We start from the raw sequence: 19,434 nt of genomic DNA, 5'->3' as shown, positions 1-19,434 counted from the left end.
GCTGTCATTTGTCGATGTGGGGCATGCTCATTTGGACCCTGGGCTGGGGACTGGTTTGGAGAGGTGATCGCCGTTTGGCCATGGCTGCTTTTGCAAGACCGTGGGATGTGGGTCCTGCTTGCACCTTGGCCTGCATGGAGGCCAGGCCCCATCCCTCCATATTGGGCAGCCTCCGCCAGCCTGTGTCAAGGCCACCTGAAGTGTAGGAGCGATTGGCGCTGACAACTTTTCCACCTTTTTCCTCCCCAACGTCACCCAAGCCAGCCTGGAGAAATTGACACAGGGTGCTGGGTTGCCTCTGTTTGGTTCCAGGACTCAGATGACGGGGCCGTGCTTGTCTCTGACCACAGTGGCCTTTCCCCCTCTGATGAGAGGGCAGATTATAATTGGTGAAAGTTGTACAAGATAAATTTTCATCCCATAATTTATAAGATTGCTAAATCCCTTCTCTCTGTTTTAATTGAACTTTCTCAGTTTCCACTGGAGACTGTCCATGTGAACAGCTTGGAATTCAACCTTGCTAGGCAGGGTTTTTCTCCCTTGATTTATAGCCCTTGGCACCCATTTTTGCCATCTTGACCTCATTTTCTACAAAGCATTTTGATTGTAGATAATTAGGGACTGAAGGAACAATGAAGCCCAGAGTCCCTGCAAATTGTTTTGACTTCTGTCCAGCAAATTGAGAGTCACAGTGAGAAATAACATTCAATTATCAGATGTATTAGATTTGAATTCTGCCCTACTTCCAAGGAGCACAAGGTAGCACATATCCCCTCCCCCAATTTTATCCTCACAAAAACACTGTGAGGTAGTAGATTAGGCTTTGGATCTCTATTTCCAATTACAATCTGATATCTTAATACGGTATTTGCTAATTTAAGGTCTTCAAAAGACTTGCCTTCATTCCAAGTCCCTTTGCAAAATTTATTATTTAGCTTCACTTTTGTGAAGGCAATCCCCCATTTCCCTCAAACACAAAGGCATTTGCTGCAGCAATGGCACTGGACATGAAGATTTACCATGGTTTCCCTCCTGGCAACTATTTCTCCCCACTTGTTTTTTGCAGGTTTTGAAAAATTATTAGTGGTATTAGATATTTCTCTATATGCCTACTATCTACTATCAATAATTTAAAAACCTCACCAAAGGGCTGCAAGAGCTAAGGAGCAATGACTGATGAGAGAAGTAATGGAACTGCATGTGGAACCCGATGTGGGACAAGGAGCTATGGAAATCTATGCTTTTATAGATTTCTATGCTCCCAGATCTGCTTTTATACTGCAGGTCTGGAGAAGGCCACAGCAGATGGGATGGGGGGGGGGGACCCAGAAGGTTCCTGGAAGTACAATGGTGGCATGTGGATGCAAAAATAAAACAGCTAAAGTTTGGGGCCAGACAAAGCCAGAGTTTTCTGCAGAAGCAACCTGGTATGTATTGCTATGTGAGAAGTTCACAAAACTTAGTTGTATTCTAATAAAAATTTCGACTGCTTCAGCAATACTCACCATTATTATCTTGCCTCCACAGACATGCATCCCACTTTGCATTGTTAAAAAATGTTTTGGAGTCCTTGGTCAGGCAAAATTTGGTTTATTGATCATTAGCACCAACAATCAGCACATAAGGTAGGTCCAGTTGCCTCTTGAACTGTGCCTTTTAAACTGATTGGCTAGGGATTGCCTTCTGGCTGATTCTGTCACCATCTGAGAGGAAACCTTCATAACCATAATTAGACTTTACTGTGTAAAAAACGGGATCCATTTTATGATGGACTGCCATTGTCAAATTTCCGTGGATGTTAATGCCATTTTCAATTTCTTAGATTTCTCCGATTCATACATATCTATTGATGGGTGGTTGAGTCAGCTGCGCCCCAGAAAATCTGGACCTAGCACTGCAAGTCGTGGTGCGGTGGCTCAGGCTGAATCAACTGAAGCTCAATCCCATGAAGAAGAATAAGAAGATATTGGATTTATATCCTGCCCTCCACTCTGAATCTCAGAGTCTCAGAGCAGCTCACAATCTCCTTTATCTTCCTCCCCCACAACAGACACGCTGTGAGGTGGTTGGGGCTGAGAGGACTCTCAGCTGCCCTTAGGGTTGCCAAGTCCAATTCAAGAAATATCTGGGGACTTTGAGGGTGGAGCCAGGAGAAAGAGTGTGACAAGCATAACTGAACTCCAAAGCGAGTGCTGGCTATCACATTTAAAGGGACCGCACACCTTTTTAAATGCCTTCCTTCCATAGGAAATAATGAAGGATAGGGGCACCTTCTTTGGGGGCCCTGGGGTCCAATCTTTCTAAAACATGGGGAGTATTTTGGCAAGAGGCAATGGATGCTATACTCAAAATGTGGTGCCTCTACCTCCAAAAGCAGCCTCCCCTGAGCCCCAGATACCCGCGGATCAAATTATCCATTATTTCCTATGGGAATAAGTCTCCGTAGGGAATAACAGAGTTCCCAGCAGACATCTCTCTCCCCTCCCCCTGCTTTCTGATGACCCTGAAGCGGGGGAAGGGCCTCCAAAGTGGGGGATTCCCTGCCCCCACCTGGAGATTGGCAACCATACCTTTCAAGGACAACCTCTGCCAGACTATGGCTGACCCAAGGCCATTTCAGCAGGTGCAAGTGGAGGAGTGGGGAATCAAACTCGGTTCTCCCAGATAAGAGTCCGCACACTAAACCACTACACCAAACTGGCTCTCATTGAAGACCAGAGGTCCTTTATGTAAGCCATCATGGCCTGGGATGGGAGATCACCTTACCGACTTTTGATGGGGTGCCACTGATACAGACTCCAAAGGTCAAGAGCCTGGGAGTACTCCATCCTCCCTATCAATGGAGGCCCAGGTAGCAGTCACTGCCAAATCTGGCTTTTACCACCACCAGCGGATAAGGTATTTGGCTCCTTTCCTTGAATGCCATAGTTTAGTGACAGTGATCCACGCAACACTCATCTCTAGAATAGACTACTGTAATGCCCTCTACATGGGGCTGCCCTTTTCTCAGATCTGGAAGCTGCAACTGGTGCAGAATACTGCTGCCAGGTTAGCATAGGGGTGGCCAAATTTGCTTAATATAAGAGCCACATTAAAAAAACAGATATCTGAGAGCTGTAACACATAAATGTCATATGTTTGAGAGAAGGAAGGAAGGAAGGAAGGAAGGAAGGAAGGAAGGAAGGAAGGAAGGAAGGAAGGAAGGAAGGAAGGAAGGAAGGAAGGAATTTTGCTTAATATAAGAGCCACATAAAATAAACATCAGATGTCTGAGAGCTGTAAGACATGAATGTCATATGTTTGAGAGAAGGAAGAAAGGAAGGAAAGAGAGACAGAGAGAGAGAAAGTGAAAGCAAGCAAGAAAGAAAATGAAAAGAGAAAGGAGGAAGAAATGAAAAGAAAGAAAGAGGGAAAAGAAATGGAAATAAAGGGAGAGAAAGGGGATGGGAGCGAGCAAACTTGCCTGAAGTGCAATGCTGACTTTTCCACAGAGGGGAACCTCGGCCAGCAACAATCCCACTGCTGCAGTTGGGCCCCAAAAGCCTCCCAGCTAGCCAGGCCTTGGGAGGATGCCGCACGTTTGGAAGCACGGTTGGACTCCTCGACCCTGGCCGGAGAGCAGACAGCCCAGAAGAGGCCGTGAAGGCGTGGTTGGGCTCCCGGACCCCGGCCAGAAAGCAGGGATCCCAGAAGAGGCCATGCAGGCGCAGCTGGGCTCCCAGACCCCTGCCAGCCAGCAGGGAGCCCAGAAGATCCTGCTCAGGTGTGGCTGGGCTCCCAGCCCCTGGCCAGCCAGCCAGGATCCAGGGAAGCTGCTGGGGCTGAGCTGGAACACTAGCTAAGGCAGCTGGAACGGCGTTACGGTGCATTCTGGCTAAAAATATATATATTCTTTTCCCCACTGTCAGTACTATTAGCTTGTGTACACCCATGACCAACCACTGCTACCCTCAAGAATGATACTTTTGCTGTTTCCATAAATCTCTCTTCTCTATGACCCCATATCAGAGCCCTTAACAAAATCTGAAGATCAGTCTTAGCCTCTGAAATAAAATAAAACTATCCTGGAGGAATGTTTCTGAAATTGCAGTACACTTTGGAGTAACTGTATCCTTTGTAGCCTTTGTTGTTTCGCTGCTGATTTATTGGCTATATATGCCTGCCTTTTATTCAAATCCTGATGACACAAAACTTGGATTTTTTTTTCCTTTGTTGAATATCTTTCATTTTTAGAGGAATATAATGAACAAGGATTAAACAAAAATCATTTCATTATTATTATGTAAGAAATAAATAATCAACAGGATTATTAATCCAAAGGGAAAACAATCATGGCAGTGGCGGACTCTTCAAACTCTGAACTCAAAGAATACTGCTTACCCTAAAGCTCCAATGATAATGATTTTCAAATCCACTTTCTTGCTTGCGTTCATGAATGGAATCTAAATGAAGGAAGGAGAAATATAACTAATGCCTGATATCTTCAGCCAGTAAGATGATAAAATCCCTCCTCCATAGCAGAAAAGCCCACCATTGCATTGTATGAATGTCTTCCAGTGTGTCATCAGTGGAGCACACTTGGTTCTTTTCAGAGAAGCCTTTTCAGGTAACACTGGCAGATCAATTAGTGTGCCCATCAATAGATTTGGAGGGACCATCCTAAGCAACAGTGTGGTTGCATCTGATTCAAGGTAACTGCAACCATGGGGTGTTTAAGGCAAGTGAGGAGCAGAGGTGGTTTCCCACTACCTTCTTCTGCATAGCAATGCCAGCCTTTCTTGGTGGTCTCCCATCCCAGTACTGACTGTGGCTGATCCTGCTTAGCTCCCAAGCTCCAGGCTAATCACTTTTAAATCTCCCTAACGGGTTAGTTTTCTACCTTACCAACTTCTCCAAAGTCCTTCATAAATATTGTTTCCATTAAGCTGTGCAGATCTGAGAATCTCTCTCTTTCACTCACCCACACACACTTAAACTACATAGCCACCACAAGGAGGTAAGTAGTCATGGTGTTGGTGGGATATGAGGACTCAAGGAGAGGAGAGAACACAGAACTGTGAAGGGGGCAAAGGACAACAGGGGGGAGCAGGCTGCTGTGAGATGGGGAATGATGGGAACAACATTCAGGGGGAGGGGGGGTACTGTTCACCTTGGGGGCCCCATGGAGCCAGTCAAATAAATGTGGTTTGTTTTCACAGTGTTTAAGTTGTGAGCAGGTCTCAGAGGAAATCTGTGTCTGGGGACCCATAGTAGTTTTTGGCAGTTGGGCTGGCAAGAAGGGAAGGAAGAGAAAGATGTGGTGGGCGGGGAGAAGAACCAGATGGGGGCAGGGGAAGAAGGTAAAACCAGACCTGGCAATGCAGGTGGGGGTGAACTGAAGGCAGTTGGGGTGAAGGCAGTTGGAGCTGAAGGCAGTTGGGGTGATGTGGGGGCAAGGGTAGGAGATGAATGGGAACCAGAACCAGCAGGGGGGGATTTCGATCCATCTCCTTGAGTCCTCATAAGTCCCCCACTCTCTTTTTCTTCATTGGGAAAAAGTGCAGATCTTAACTGTGGAGTGTAACTAAGTTCTGGAGAAACTATAGCACTGACTTGAGAGGGCTGAGCTGATTGGAATAAACGCTTTCCCGTGCACTATAAATTCTATAGACTAAGCCATATATAGTCAAACACAATCCTCAGCATAACAACAGATAATTCAGCCTCCTTATCAGTAGGATGCCTGTGATTATATGAAGAAAATACCATGTGAACCTGTAGCACATAGAGATACCTCTGTAGGTATTTCTGCATTTAACAGCCATGTATTTTGTCACTACCATACTAACAGAACTCAGTGTGCTGTCCATTCATACAGGATTTTCTCATTTTTAGCATATATTTGGCAACAGCTCCTTTGGAAAGAATCCAGCAGAAAATTCAGTGTTCCATGTGCTTCTGACCTTCTGATGGCACCCAAGGTCATTGTTTTAAAAGGCTATGAGTAGGAGAGGAATTTGGCCTCTCTAGCTATAAGGGACGCTACAAGCCCTCTCTAGTTAAGATGACCCAGTGGATGGGACCTGAGGATTTCCTAAATGGTCTCTTACTTTGTTCCTCCTAATTTATTTATCTGTTTAGAACATTTCCTCCAAGGCTTTCAGGGTGGTATACATGGTTTATCATTGGAGCACTTTGAGAAAAGTACTGCGTGAACCAGCCATAAGGGTTCCTGCACAGGTAAGCTAGCCTCAAGGGACATTACACTTTATAGTCTAGCACTACTAAACCTTGTCAATGCAGAATGAAAAATGGCAAGACTAATTTTTATATAATCCGCTGGATGCCAGCACCATCTAGTGTTGCTGTTTCATAGATTTCCATATTATATTTACTTTGTGACAGGTCCTGAATCAAACCTTGCACTGACTTCCATTATGAATCTAATCAGATCTGATCCTAGAAGGCCTTTTTGTATTAAAGTGTTCTAAGACTGCATGGCTTATGAAATGCTGAGCATCAGTCTCTGCACTTGTGCCTGCCTTCTCCCCCACAACTGTCCCCCATATATGTACTGTATTTTGTATAGGAGTGAAATGAGAGGGGACTGGGAGAACCTTTTACACACAACTGACAAGGAGACCATTGTCACTAAAATGGCCAGCAACAAACCCAGTTACTGTTGCTGCTGTATACAAGAGATGGCACTGAGGAGCAACCCTTGGCTGAGGCTGTCTCTCTTATATCCCTGCTACTGTCAAATGCTACACAGTCTTGTCTCCCTGGCCTGAATTGAAGTTTGTTTGCTAAAGCCCTGGTTAGTGTTCTCTTTGTAACAAGAATGTAAATTTAAATTGCCTGAATAAAGACAAAAGTCTCAATTCTTGTGTGATGCAAAATCCTTCTGGCTGGCATGGGGAATTTACGTATATGTGTGACTTGTTTCTAAGAAAGAAATCAAGATGAGTTAAAAGAAATTGTTTTGTCTTGGAACTTGCAGGAAAGTTAGGTTAGCTGAATACATTTCCCCTTGTTTTCTTTTCCCAACAGCCCCATGGCGCAGAGTGTTAAAGCTGCAGTACTGCAGTCCTAAGCTCTGCTCACGACCTGAGTTCGATCCCTGGTGGAAGCTGGGTTTTCAGGTAGCTGGCTTGAGGTTGACTCAGCCTTCCATCCTTCCGAGGTCGGTAAAATGAGTACCCAGCTTGCTGGGGGGAAAGTGTAGATGACTGGGGAAGGCAATGACAAATTACCCCATAAAAAGTCTGCTGTGAAAACGTTGTGAAAGCAACATCACCCCAGAGTTGGAAACGACTGGTGCTTGCACAGGGGACCTTTCCTTTCCTTGTTATTGATGTTTTTGAAATCTTCAGTAAAAAATTGATTGCTGTATAAGTGCTTATAGCACAAATGCAGAATTACTCCAGTTGAAACCTAATGGAATCAATAGGCTTAAACTGAGGTAACTGCACAGCATTGCACTGCCAGTCTTTCCCAGTCTATGTCTAAAGCCATCCCCACTATCTTTGATAGTGTGACTTTATACCCTACAAGGGTATAAAGAAGAGGATATGGGGCAGAAACAGCCAAGAGCAAAATATACTTTTACCAGGTGGTAGTTGCGAAGGCCACCAGAGGTGAAGAATCAAAAAGGGCTGCAAGAAGCTGTTTTGGCTCACTTTCCCTCCTTTTCATAGTGCAGGTTACTGCCTGGATCGTGACACACCCAGAACATTTAGTTACTCCCTGAGAGTGCTATCTCATGAACAACAGTATGAGTCATTATAATCTCCTAGAGCAGAGAATACGTGGGCTGCATACAGGCAGAGATAGACCTACCTGTCTAGAATTGTCCCACTACCTTTAAATTAAATTTCCTTCAATCACAAACAGCATGATGCACAACTTTCAATACTGTACAGACAGAACAGACTGAGAGCCCAGCTTTGCCAGTCTCATGATGAATGATCTTACAAGCGGCTGAGTCATTCATTTAGAATTTTGGCAGGAAAATGCCTCATAATCACAGTGTTGTTAAATGCCCAAACTATTAAAGGTGAAGAAATCACCATTTCCAGTATTATCTGACAGGGCTATAGTTCCAAATATAACTATTACCCACCATCTTTCCAAAATCAAAGTAATTGACGATGCACTGGTCAATCAATGAATGAGTAGATTCATGTGACAAATATACCACATAGTTCCAGCTGTTGGGAAAGGAACTGCATTGTGTTAAAGGATCCAGCTAGCAGCAATCTGTATTACACCTTCACCCCTTTCATTTCAGGTAGTTTTGCATAGAGCTATTTTCTTTTGGTAGAGATAAATTCTAAGCGGTTCAATCCCGAATCCTACAAGGACTATTTAATGAGGTTAATTTCCAGGAAAGTGTTCTTAGGATTGCACTTCGGGTCTGTTGCAGTCAATAGGTTACTTTAAAAATAAAGGCATTTTCCACATGGAGGCAGGCTTGTGTGATTTCCCTGTTGCTGCTGCAGTTAGTGATACTACACAACTGCAGTTGGACTTCCACATGGTAGGTTTCTCCACATTTTTGCTCCCCCAGCAATGGCTTTTTGAGCCATAAAAAGATCAGAAACTGAATATTGTTATTATAACAGTATATTATCAGGTTCTCTAAATTCACATTTCATTTTTTTTTAAGAAAAAGTCTCTAGTCACTTTCATTGTGGAGATATAAGGGGGATGTGAAGAGACTTTTTTTAAAAAGTAAAAAATAGGAATTCATAGAACCTGATAGACACATCGTTATAATAATATTTAAATGGCCAATAAAGAAACAAAGATGACTGCTGGTGGTGGTGGTGGGCATATTGGCTACCATGGGGACAAGAACCTGAAAAATGATTATGTAGATGAGACTGGGAAAATGCAGATTTTTTGTCCCTATGGCAGCCATCCAGGCTTTGCTGTGATCTTTCACAAAAGTTCACAAAGCAGATTGGGAAAGACTAGAGAAAAGCTAGGGAAAACCCAGGGGATGCACAAATGCACCATTATGCTCTGGGTAAGCAGGGGGAGAAAACCACTGCCCAACAGCGTTGAACCCAAAGCGTATAACCCGTATGGAAAAGGCCTGACACATTTATTATGACAAAAGAAAAAGAGTACATTTTAAACCCCACTTTTCTCTATCCTAAGCAGGGCCGTAGCCAGGATTTTAAAAGTTGGTGAGCTTTTTAAAAAGTCAGGGGGCACACTTTCCCATCCACTGTGAGGCTTGCCACTTCTCAGAAGCTTTCTAGGGTAGGGGCAAAAGCTAGAGGTTCTGAAAGTGGCCAAGTCGAGGCAGAAAACCCTAAAACTTTGGACTCAAGAAGGGACTGAACCTTGCATGCAAGCAGTTTTCCTTCCACCTCCCTATTCCCCACCCCAGCATTTTGCAGCCAGCAAAATCTCCCTCCCACCCTGGCCCATTCCATGTGGCTTCCTCTGCCTCTTGCTCCTCCGCCTTCCTCCTCTCTGTCTGCCACTTTTGCTGTTGCAGTGCACTATGCCCTGCTCAGCTCTCCTGGTACTGGCTGCTTTGCTGGCTCAGCCATGGCAAAAAGGAAAAGGAAAAAAGCAGGCTGAACCCTGGAGGGACCCCTGAGAGTTGGGCCTCCCCCAGGCCCCCTGTGGCTGCAAGCCTGACCCTAAGGAGACTCAAAGCAGCACAATCACATTCCCTTCCTCTCCCAACAACAGTCACCTTGTGAAGTAGGTTGGGCTGAGAGAGTTCTGAGAGAATTGTGACTGGCCCAAGGTCACCCATCAGACTTCATGTAGAGGAATCAAAACCTGTTATCCAGATTAGAGCCTGCTGCTTTTAACAACTACACCACACTGGCTCTCATTGCAGCTTAAGCCACAATAAATTTGTTAACCTTTAGAGTGGTATACATTTTTTAAAAGCTTTATGTTGGGAACATTGGTAATCAGAAATAAGGGTCCCACTTCTCACCTGAACTTTCTAGATCTCACAGTGACTCAAAATGCTCGAAATTAGGTTATGGGTTAGCCATGCCATGAAACTAGAAGATGTTTTAATTATGGATCAATTAATAATTACAATTACTGTCTATGCAAAATGCTGACTAGTCATGTTCTCTTTTTGCATGACTGCACAAGAATAAATAATTTAGATTCAAGAATGAAGTCTTGCATCATATTACACAACAAATAGAGCAAATAACAGGTCATCGTACTCCATTACTTCCAGAATACTTGTTACTGGATAAGTGGATAGATTTAGATATCAATTAAAAAACAAAAGAATCAATATCAATATTAATATCAACAGGCAGGTTAAGTATTGCTTAAAAATGGACCTATAAATATCTACCTACTTTATCTCAATGGCAATCAAAGCTATGGGGACACTTTATAATGAGCAAGCTTCTTATCAAGTGTCAAATGCCCCAACTGACAAATATTAATCTAAAATTACAGCAATATGTTTTCCTTTATTAAGTTATTTGGCTGAAAATGATAGTGTACCAGAGAATCCTTACAACAGATCTAAGATATACTGTTGAGTATGCTGTAATCTTTATTTAGTGCATTAGTGGATAGCTGAAATAATTAAGAAATCAACTAATTGTTAACAATGTTAATGGTACTTGTTAAATGCTTTTTTAATATTTTGAATTGAAAAATAAATAAATAAAACATCCAAAAAAGAATGCTGCTGATGACGCTTTGCTGGCTCAGCCATGGCAAAAAGGAAAAGGAAAAAAGCAGGCTGAACCCTGAAAAAAGCAGGCTTATCCCCATGTATGCATTTATATGCCATCAAGTTGCAATCAATTTATGGCAACCCCAGTAAGGGGCTTTCAAAGCAAGTGAGAAGCAGAGGTGCTTACCTTACTCTTTTCAAGGTTTAATAAACAATTATACCCTGTAGCCACTGCAATTTGAAACAGAAGACCAGCACGGGTAGAGCAGGGGACTTTGTAAATCTTCTATTTTTGTTCTGTTTGCTTTGATAAACACATTTTGATGTTTTGAGAGCTGAAAAAATGTAGTCTATGCATGGAAACCCCAGGCAAGTCATGTTGTACACTTTATTGACTACTAGTTTTAGCCTGTCATGGCACTTCTAACAGCAATTCACATGTTTTCATATTAATCTAGAAGCTGGGGACAGTGCTTGTGGCTCCAGCACCAAGGGGAGGGGCCGAGGCAGGCACCCCAGGCAAAATTTCTCACTACCAACACATTCTAGTTTAATTTACAGTTTCAATTAAAATAACACACAAGCACACCATTTTCTGAAAAAGTGGAATAAAATTGGCCACAACTTTATTGGTTACAGCTATAGTAAGCCTTGGCACAGCATGGGGTAAGGTGTAAGCCAAATTGCCCTCAAAAGAGGTTGGGGAATTAATAGGTGGGCAACTATGGCTCAGAGGGATCAAGAATCTATGTATACAGGATTCTACTTCCAGAAACTCTTACTAAATTGGCCAAGGACACTAATAAAGTAAAATAATTATGTTTTATTACAGAAAACTATAGAACACACATAAAAGGTAAAGGATACATACAACACACATACAGACCTAAGAAAACAGAGAAAAATATACAGTGGTAACACGGGGATGGCAAACAGGATGATAATTACCGATCGTAGTCTTCAAGGAAGGCTCCAATGGTGATGAATAAGGGAGATGGGGGAGGCACCCTCAACTGATCAGGTATTGGTGGTGTATTTAAACAGCAGGGTAGGGGTACTGTCAAATGCACACTAGTGGGGAGTAGGGTCAGAGGTTATAAGGTCTTCCTTGAGCCCTTAGGGGGTAGGAGGGCAGAGAATTATGACATGGGGTCAGATGGGACATGATGCAGTGTCACATGGTGTGTTACCTCAGGAAAAGGAGAGGCTCCAGAATGACAGTTTGGGCAAGGCATGGGTGGAAGTATGGGTGGAGGGGATTAAAATAAGTTATACAAGTTTATCTAAAAGTGATAATAGAGGGTCGAATTGATACCTAAGGTGACACCCGATCTATACAATAGCTCTGGCTCTGGGTGAAGCTGGTCTTCCTCTTCTGGCTGGCACCACCCTTTGTCTAAAGTTCCACTTGACAAAAGTTTGGGCGGCCCAGCAGGATCCACGCCTAAGATAAACATGATTGCCTTATGCAGATGTTTGAAACAGCTGTTGGATATGTGAGCCTCTTGCTTCTCTGTCATGGAGTCTGGCAGAGCAGGAAAATGGTCACTGATGATGTTAGCCTAGCAACATGATTTTCATGGACAAGGCTGGAAACCGCTTGCATGGACAGTTCCTGGCGACGCAACTTCTTCCACTGCGATGGCCAGTACTGTACATGCACAGAGCGGATGGGAGCTTGTCTTCACTCCTGGCTAGCACCCATTTAGAGATAGAGAGTGCTGCTGTAAAGCTGAGGCCTTTAGTATCCACATAAGTTCCTTAGAAAATGGTAGTTAAAACTCACGTCTCACAGCAGATGTGTGTGAGTTGAACTCCAGGCACCCTGGCAACCAAAATGGTGATCATGATGTCCATATATAAGTGAAAATAGGGGGTTCTCACTCTCAAAAGATCCCACTCATCGACTGACTCACCTGCCAGTCGATGCTCTGCTGGTCACCTTGGGATGGCAGGTTTGAGATTCCACTAGGGTGGAAGCCCAGAGGTGGTCTCCTTTGCCATCTGAGTGTGAGGGTAATCCCCCGGTTTACATGCCCCCGGGCTGGGTACATCAATCACCCCTCACACCAAGATCCCTTAAGGGGATCCCCATACTCTGGAAGTGGGCACGCAGGCCGATTTCCTGAGAATGGATCCAGCCCCATGCTGATACCGCCAAGTTGTGACAAGAAAATCAAGAAGACAACCCATATGAACCCCTGAAAAAAACACCTAAATAAAGGGCTGGGAGGGTGGGCCAAGCAATCTGATGGGCAAAGAGGACAGGCGGCGGCAGCGCTGGGTCCTAGTAGCTGCTGCTCAGCCCTGCCCTCCGACCAACCCCAGAGACAGAGGGGCCTGCTTCCCATGCTTGGCCTGGCCCACCACCTTCACCCGGCAGAAGGCTGCCTCCCTCTTACCCCTCCCTGCGGCGCCGCAAACGGGACCAGAGTGAGTCCAGGTCCTTGCTTGCAATCAGGAAGGCATTCTCTAATTTGAATAATTAATATCACAGTTTTACCATTCTTATTATCATGGGATGAGATTTCAGACCTCTTAGCAATGTTGTATTAGGTAGCCTCCATAACTGTTATACATACCAAATCCTATAATTAAATGTTATTATTAGAGGAAAATATAAGTAAGGGCTCAATTATTTTAATTTATTCCAATTTTTGAAGTTCAGAAAAGTGTCTTGAGGACTGAAAATTTATGTATCTTTTAATGTTAAGATAATATTCTAAAATACTACAAGGGATCTCTTGGAAAACTTGACATTTTTGATTTTGTCGCCATCCTGATTTTAAGTAAAAAAGCTGAGGTATGTGGACAGAAGTGGGGCTGGAACTTGGGCATCCCAGGTGCAAAGTGAATATACCTTCAACCACATCATGGTGTGTCTTATGAATCTTTGTAGGAATTACTAATTCCTTGCTTTTTTAAATTCAGATTAAAGTAGCAATAAAAAGGGTATATTAGAATTGCTCTCTGACCCATAAATACTAAGAATGGGTAGTCTCGAGAAGACTGGCAAAGACACACTTCTCAATTCATCCTCAACATGCAAGTTTCAAGATCATGATGCCTCAGTGTGCATTGGAGCATGCAGGGAAGAGTAAGGGCAGGGGCCGTTTTGTAGAAAAATAGGTGGTGGAGCTCATCCAGGGATTGTTATGCAGCTGCACCTACTATTCAATGGACAAGGTGGGGAGGTGGAACTCTCAGAAAGGTTCAGGAGCTGTGCTCCTGTGAGCTCCCACTGAATCTGAGGCCTGAGTAAGGTGGTTAACCATCCACTTGGTTTTTCTAATTGGTATTAACATTTCAAAGGAGAAAATACATGTTTTTAAGGGACAAGATTTTTGTCTTTAAATGTGAATAACAAAATGAGGTCCAATGGATTTCAGAGTGCTACTTTTGAAACTTAATGATGGGGAGCATGAGAGAAAGTCACTTGAAGAGGATTTGGAAGTGAGAAATGATGGAGAAAGCATTACGTGTGTTTCATTCTAAATTCCACCTTCCCCGGGTGTCTTTTTATACTAAAGAATGCCAGGAAAATAAATGGTTTTTGCTCAGTGGGTCAAACTGCAGCTCCAGCCAACATGACTATGCTTAGTGGTCCCACCTTTTTCTGTAATCTGGCATTTGTGCCTTTCATACCCACACAACTTACAGAAATTCGGTAGCTATTGCCTGCCATGATGATGACAGGAACGTTTTTTTTACTAAATATCTTCCTACAAACAATTGACAGAGGCACCGGAACCCTGCTCTAAAGAGGGCAGAATCAGTCAGAGAAGCCTCAACATGAGAGTGGGTATAGGCAAGCAACACCTGGGCAGCTCTTCTGTGCTCAAGTAGCAGATGGAATGGGCTTCCTTAGTTCTACCTTGGAGTGTGTGCTTCATCTTTGGGCCTCAGAAACAAGCTATGGTTTTCTATCTATATCTGAGACTTTATTTCCAGCTTGAATTGTTTGATCTTGATGAAGTTCACAGACTAGGTCTGGAGTCCCCAGCCCCTGTGTAATTAAGGTTGCCAGCTCTGGGTTAGTAAATATCTGGAGATTTTTTGGGGTAGAGCCTGAGGAGAACATGGTAGAATCCACCAAGCCATGGCCACTGCTTGGGAACAGCTCTTAGGACCACCTTCCCTCACCTGGCTCTAGATCTCCAGGGGCAGGACACTAAGCAGCTGCTCCTTGCTGTGATTCTCCACTCTCAGCTACCAACAGCACATTTCCTGCAGTCAGCTGTAAGCCCTTCTCCCAGGCCCTTCAGCTTCTGGTAGCAGAAATACTGGAACTGCTGATGCTGCTTCCCCTGGCTCATGGCATCCCCGTGCAAGACAGCTGCCTTCACCTTCCAATTATCCTCTCTGTCTCTGGCATCAAGATTGTTAAAAACCTTCACACCATCTGTGCTGTGTGCTGGCAGGAGTCTTCTTTGGGTCACCAACAGGCTTTGGCTATTTGCTCAAATGAGGCCAGTAAGACCTTGGCATTCTCTCAGGGTGAAGGTTTCTCTGGCAAGTGTCAGATTCTCAATCAACAGTGAGATAACTCCAGTATCCTGAGAAATTTCTGTCATTGGACTTCCCATTGCTCAAGGGGAGGGGGCTGATTAATTGGATGTCCTAGTCTCCTTTGCGGGATTTCCTTTTTTAAAAAATGTTTTATTAACTTTTCTGTAAATTAAATTTATGAACCAGTGCTAAAAATATATTATATTAAAGATGTTGTTTTAAGCTATTACATAATTTTACCATAAATGTAATGTGTTTATTATTTCTGGAGTCTCAGATTGTAGTTGTAAATATTCTATTATCAGAAACCATATTGCTACAAAATCTGATTGACCATCTGAATAAGTTATTGGTTTCATCATATAATTACGTTTAGCCATTATGTATAATTTCCAGATGTTCTTATACCAGAGGTTAATGGTAGGACTTTTTTCTTTACTTTACTTTATTTGATTTATATCCCGTCCTCCCTGCCGAAGCAGGCTCAGGGTGGCTCACAACATGAAATCACAACAAACAATTAAAATTCCACAATTACAAAAAAATTAAATTCCATAATTAAAAAAATCCAAAAACAGTCTAGTACTAGTATCCTTCAAGATAGTTCCAATGGCTTCAGTATTTCTTAAGTTTTTCCTACAGTAGAAATGGCTCAGCATCAGTTAAATGCCAAGCAAAGAGTGTGGTCTTACAGGCCTTGCAGAATTGGCCGAGATCCCACAAGGCCCTCACTTCCTCCGGCAGTTGGTTCCGCCAGTAGGGGGCTGCTATTGAGAAGGCCCTCTCTCTCTGGTGGACTTTAATTTGGCCTCCCTTGGCCTGGAGATTGCTAATAGATTTTGGAATCCAGATCTTAGTACCCTCTGGGGAACGTGTGGGGAGAGACGGTCCCTAAGGTAGTGCTTTCCAGTTAGTAGCTATCACATTTCTAGCTGCATAAAGAAGTAACATTATTATTTTCTGAGTAACATTATTTTCTGAGATATTATCGTTGTTTTAATTTCCAGCCTTAGATTAAAAAAATAATTATTCTGGAGATAAATTTATTTTTTGCCCAGTAATATTTTGTATTTTTTAAAAATACTTTCCCCCAAAAGGTTGGATTTTTGGACACTCAATCCAGCAGTGTATATAAGTTCCAATTTGCTTACATTTTCTCCAGTAATATGGCTCTGTGTGTGTGTGCTTTGATTTGTTATAGCATTATAGCTATAAATTTCGTTATAGCACTATAGCTATGAATTGCGGCAATAAGAACATAAGAACATAAGAGAAGCCATGTTGGATCAGGCCAACGGCCCATCAAGTCCAACACTCTGTGTCACACAGTGGCAAAAAATGTTATATACACACATACACTGTGGCTAATAGCCACTGGTGGACCTGTGCTCCATACACTGTGGCTAATAGCCACTGATGGACCTGTGCTCCATATTTTTATCTAAACCCCTCTTGAAGGTGGCTATACTTGTGGCCGCCACCACCTCCTGTGGCAGTGAATTCCACATGTTAATCACCCTTTGGGTGAAGAAGTACTTCCTTTTATCCGTCTTAACCTGTCTGCTCAGCAATTTCATCGAATGCCCACGAGTTCTTGTATTGTGAGAAAGGGAGAAAAGTACTTCTTTCTCTACTTTCTCCATTCCATGCATTATCTTGTAAACCTCTATCATGTCACCCCGCAGTCGACGTTTCTCCAAGCTAAAGAGTCCCAAGCGTTTCAACCTTTCTTCATAGGGAAAGTGCTCCAGCCCTTTAATCATTCTAGTTGCCCTTCTCTGCACCTTCTCTAAAGCTATAATATCCTTTCTGAGGTGCGGCGACCAGAACTGCACACAGTACTCCAAATGAGACCGCACCATCGATTTATACAGGGGCATTATGATACTGGCTGATTTGTTTTCAATTCCCTTCCTAATAATTCCCAGCATGGCATTGGCCTTTTTTATTGCAAACGCACACTGTCTTGACACTTTCAGTGAGTTATCTATCATGACCCCAAGATCTCTCTCTTGATCAGTCTCTGCCAGTTCACACCCCATCAACTTGTATTTGTAGCTGGGATTCTTAGCCCCAATGTGCATTACTTTGCACTTGGCCACATTGAACCGCATCTGCCACGTTGACGCCCACTCACCCAGCCTCAACAGATCCCTTTGGAGTTCCTCACAATCCTCTCTGGTTCTCACCACCCTGAACAATTTAGTGTCATCCGCAAACTTGGCCACTTCACTGCTCACTCCGAACTCTAAATCATTTATGAACAAGTTAAAAAGCATGGGACCCAGTACCGAGCCCTGCGGCACTCCACTGCTTACCGTCCTCCACTGCGAAGACTGCCCATTTATACTCACTCTCTGCTTCCTATTACTCAGCCAGTTTTTGATCCACAAGAGGACCTGTCCTTTTACTCCATGATTCTCAAGCTTTCTAAGGAGCCTTTGATGAGGAACTTTATCAAAAGCTTTCTGGAAGTCAAGGTAAACAACATCTATCGGGTCTCCTTTGTCCACATGTTTGTTCACCCCCTCAAAGAAATGCAACAGGTTAGTGAGGCAAGATCTTCCCTTGCAGAACCCATGCTGAGTCTTCCTCAATAACCCGTGTTCATCAATGTGCCTACTCATTCTGTCCTTGATAATGGTTTCTACCAACTTTCCCGGTATTGAAGTCAGACTGACTGGCCTGTAGTTTCCCGGATCTCCTCTGGAACCTTTTTTAAAGATGGGGGTGACATTTGCTACCTTCCAGTCCTCAGGAATGGAGGCAGATTTCAATGAAAGATTACAGATTTTTGTTAGAAGATCCACAAGGCAATCATGCACTGGCCAGCAAAAAAAGGCGTGAAAATGGTTGGCACTCCTGGAAGTGCTATGGGGCATTTCACACAGCCTGCTGTAGTTATTTCAGCCCGGAAGGAGAGGTTGAAAACCGGAGGAAGCTGCTCTGTCAGTAATGACTCAGGCACACCTCAGTGCTGGACAGCTGCAGGACTGTGAGATCAAGTAAAAGTATTCTGGTAGCAGCCAGTTACTGAAATGGGTCTGTGTGAAATGACAGCAGAAACCTGTTACTGTTCAGTAACTGGCCAGCTGCCATACCGGAATATTTAGGCTATGTGAAATTCTTCATAAACATGATATAAACAACTGGGGAAAAAACTGAAATAAAAAAGAGGGAAGACTTTCCATCTTACCTAAATAGCCCTGGGACTGACTCAACTGACTTCTAAGCATGCAGAAAGGAACAGTGTTTATTCTGCTGCCTAATCTGTGCTTGGCCCTGAACACCGGCTGGAAATGTTTATCAATGGAATCAGTTTTCATCCATGTGCTTTCTTTTAAAACATCTCAAAAAGAACAACAGAGAATCAAGGCAGAGATTCCCAGCAAGATAGTTCAGAAGGCATTTGAATTACTGTGAGCTGCTTCATGGTTTGATAATCCTTTTACTTGTTTTGTTTTGCTGAAACAAAATACAAAAAAAAAGTATTCTCCCCCACTGCTTGCAATCTTTTGGGGTCCTACACCAGCTATTAGAGAATTTAATGCTGTCTCTTTGTCTGTTATTTGCCTGTTCTACTCTTGTGACATCTGGAAATCTAACAGCCTCCCTATTGCCACCCCTATTCAGTTAGCAAACTGGTTATTATTTACCAATCTGAGTCCCTCCCTTGGGCTGTGCAGCAATCTACTGTTCTTTATCAGAGCTATTTGTTTCAGTAGCCAGTTTAGGAGAAAATACAACAGAAAACTACTCACAGAGATTCTTCCTGTGTGGTCCCTTTTTGCTTTACTTTGTGGAAAGTTGGCAGAGCAAACTCCGAGCAGCTCTTCTCTTTTGTGTTTCTGAGAGTTCTCAAAAAGAAAACAAATGTTTTAAGAAAGTCAGACCGAGAAGGATTCCATGGTAGACACTTCAAGCACTGATTTCCTTCACCATATCTTTTATTTACCAAAGTATTCAGAATGGGAGGGTTGCTAGAGAGGCTGTCCAAAGATGACATCACTCACAGAGGGCTGAGATAGTAGGTTTTATGCACAATGAGATTTCTGCACTGTGCAAAGCAAAACAGGAAGTATTGTAAGCCTGATCACTCAGAAGTACATCCCACAGACTATGCTGGGATTTTATTTCCTGGTATGTTTATTCAGAAATTCAACTTTTAAAGGAACTTATTTAATGACTGATTAGTTTGACACTTGTAATTCTGCTATAAAACTCAACTTCAGTTTCAATGCTGGCCCTCTGTATTCACACACCCA

General features: G+C 43.2%; 1 protein-coding gene across 1 annotated transcript in view; it reads right to left on the bottom strand.

The window, feature by feature from the left end:
• Positions 1–19,059, bottom strand: part of RAB7B (RAB7B, member RAS oncogene family) — a 28,012-nt gene extending 8,953 nt beyond the window's left edge. The window contains exons 1-2 of the mRNA XM_060233261.1: positions 18,931–19,059; positions 4,381–4,442 (exon numbers count right to left, since the gene is read on the bottom strand). Of these exons, the coding sequence (XP_060089244.1) occupies positions 4,381–4,433 (53 nt within the window). The 5' untranslated portion in view covers positions 4,434–4,442; positions 18,931–19,059. The remainder of the gene's footprint in view (positions 1–4,380; positions 4,443–18,930) is intronic.
• Positions 19,060–19,434: the final 375 nt, after the last annotated feature.

This window comes from Heteronotia binoei, chromosome 2 (genome assembly GCF_032191835.1).
Source record: "Heteronotia binoei isolate CCM8104 ecotype False Entrance Well chromosome 2, APGP_CSIRO_Hbin_v1, whole genome shotgun sequence".
In the NCBI taxonomy this organism is placed as follows: Eukaryota; Metazoa; Chordata; class Lepidosauria; order Squamata; family Gekkonidae; genus Heteronotia; species Heteronotia binoei.
The sequence above is the reverse complement of the archived record's forward strand: the minus strand, read 5'-3'. Positions and strand labels throughout refer to the sequence as shown.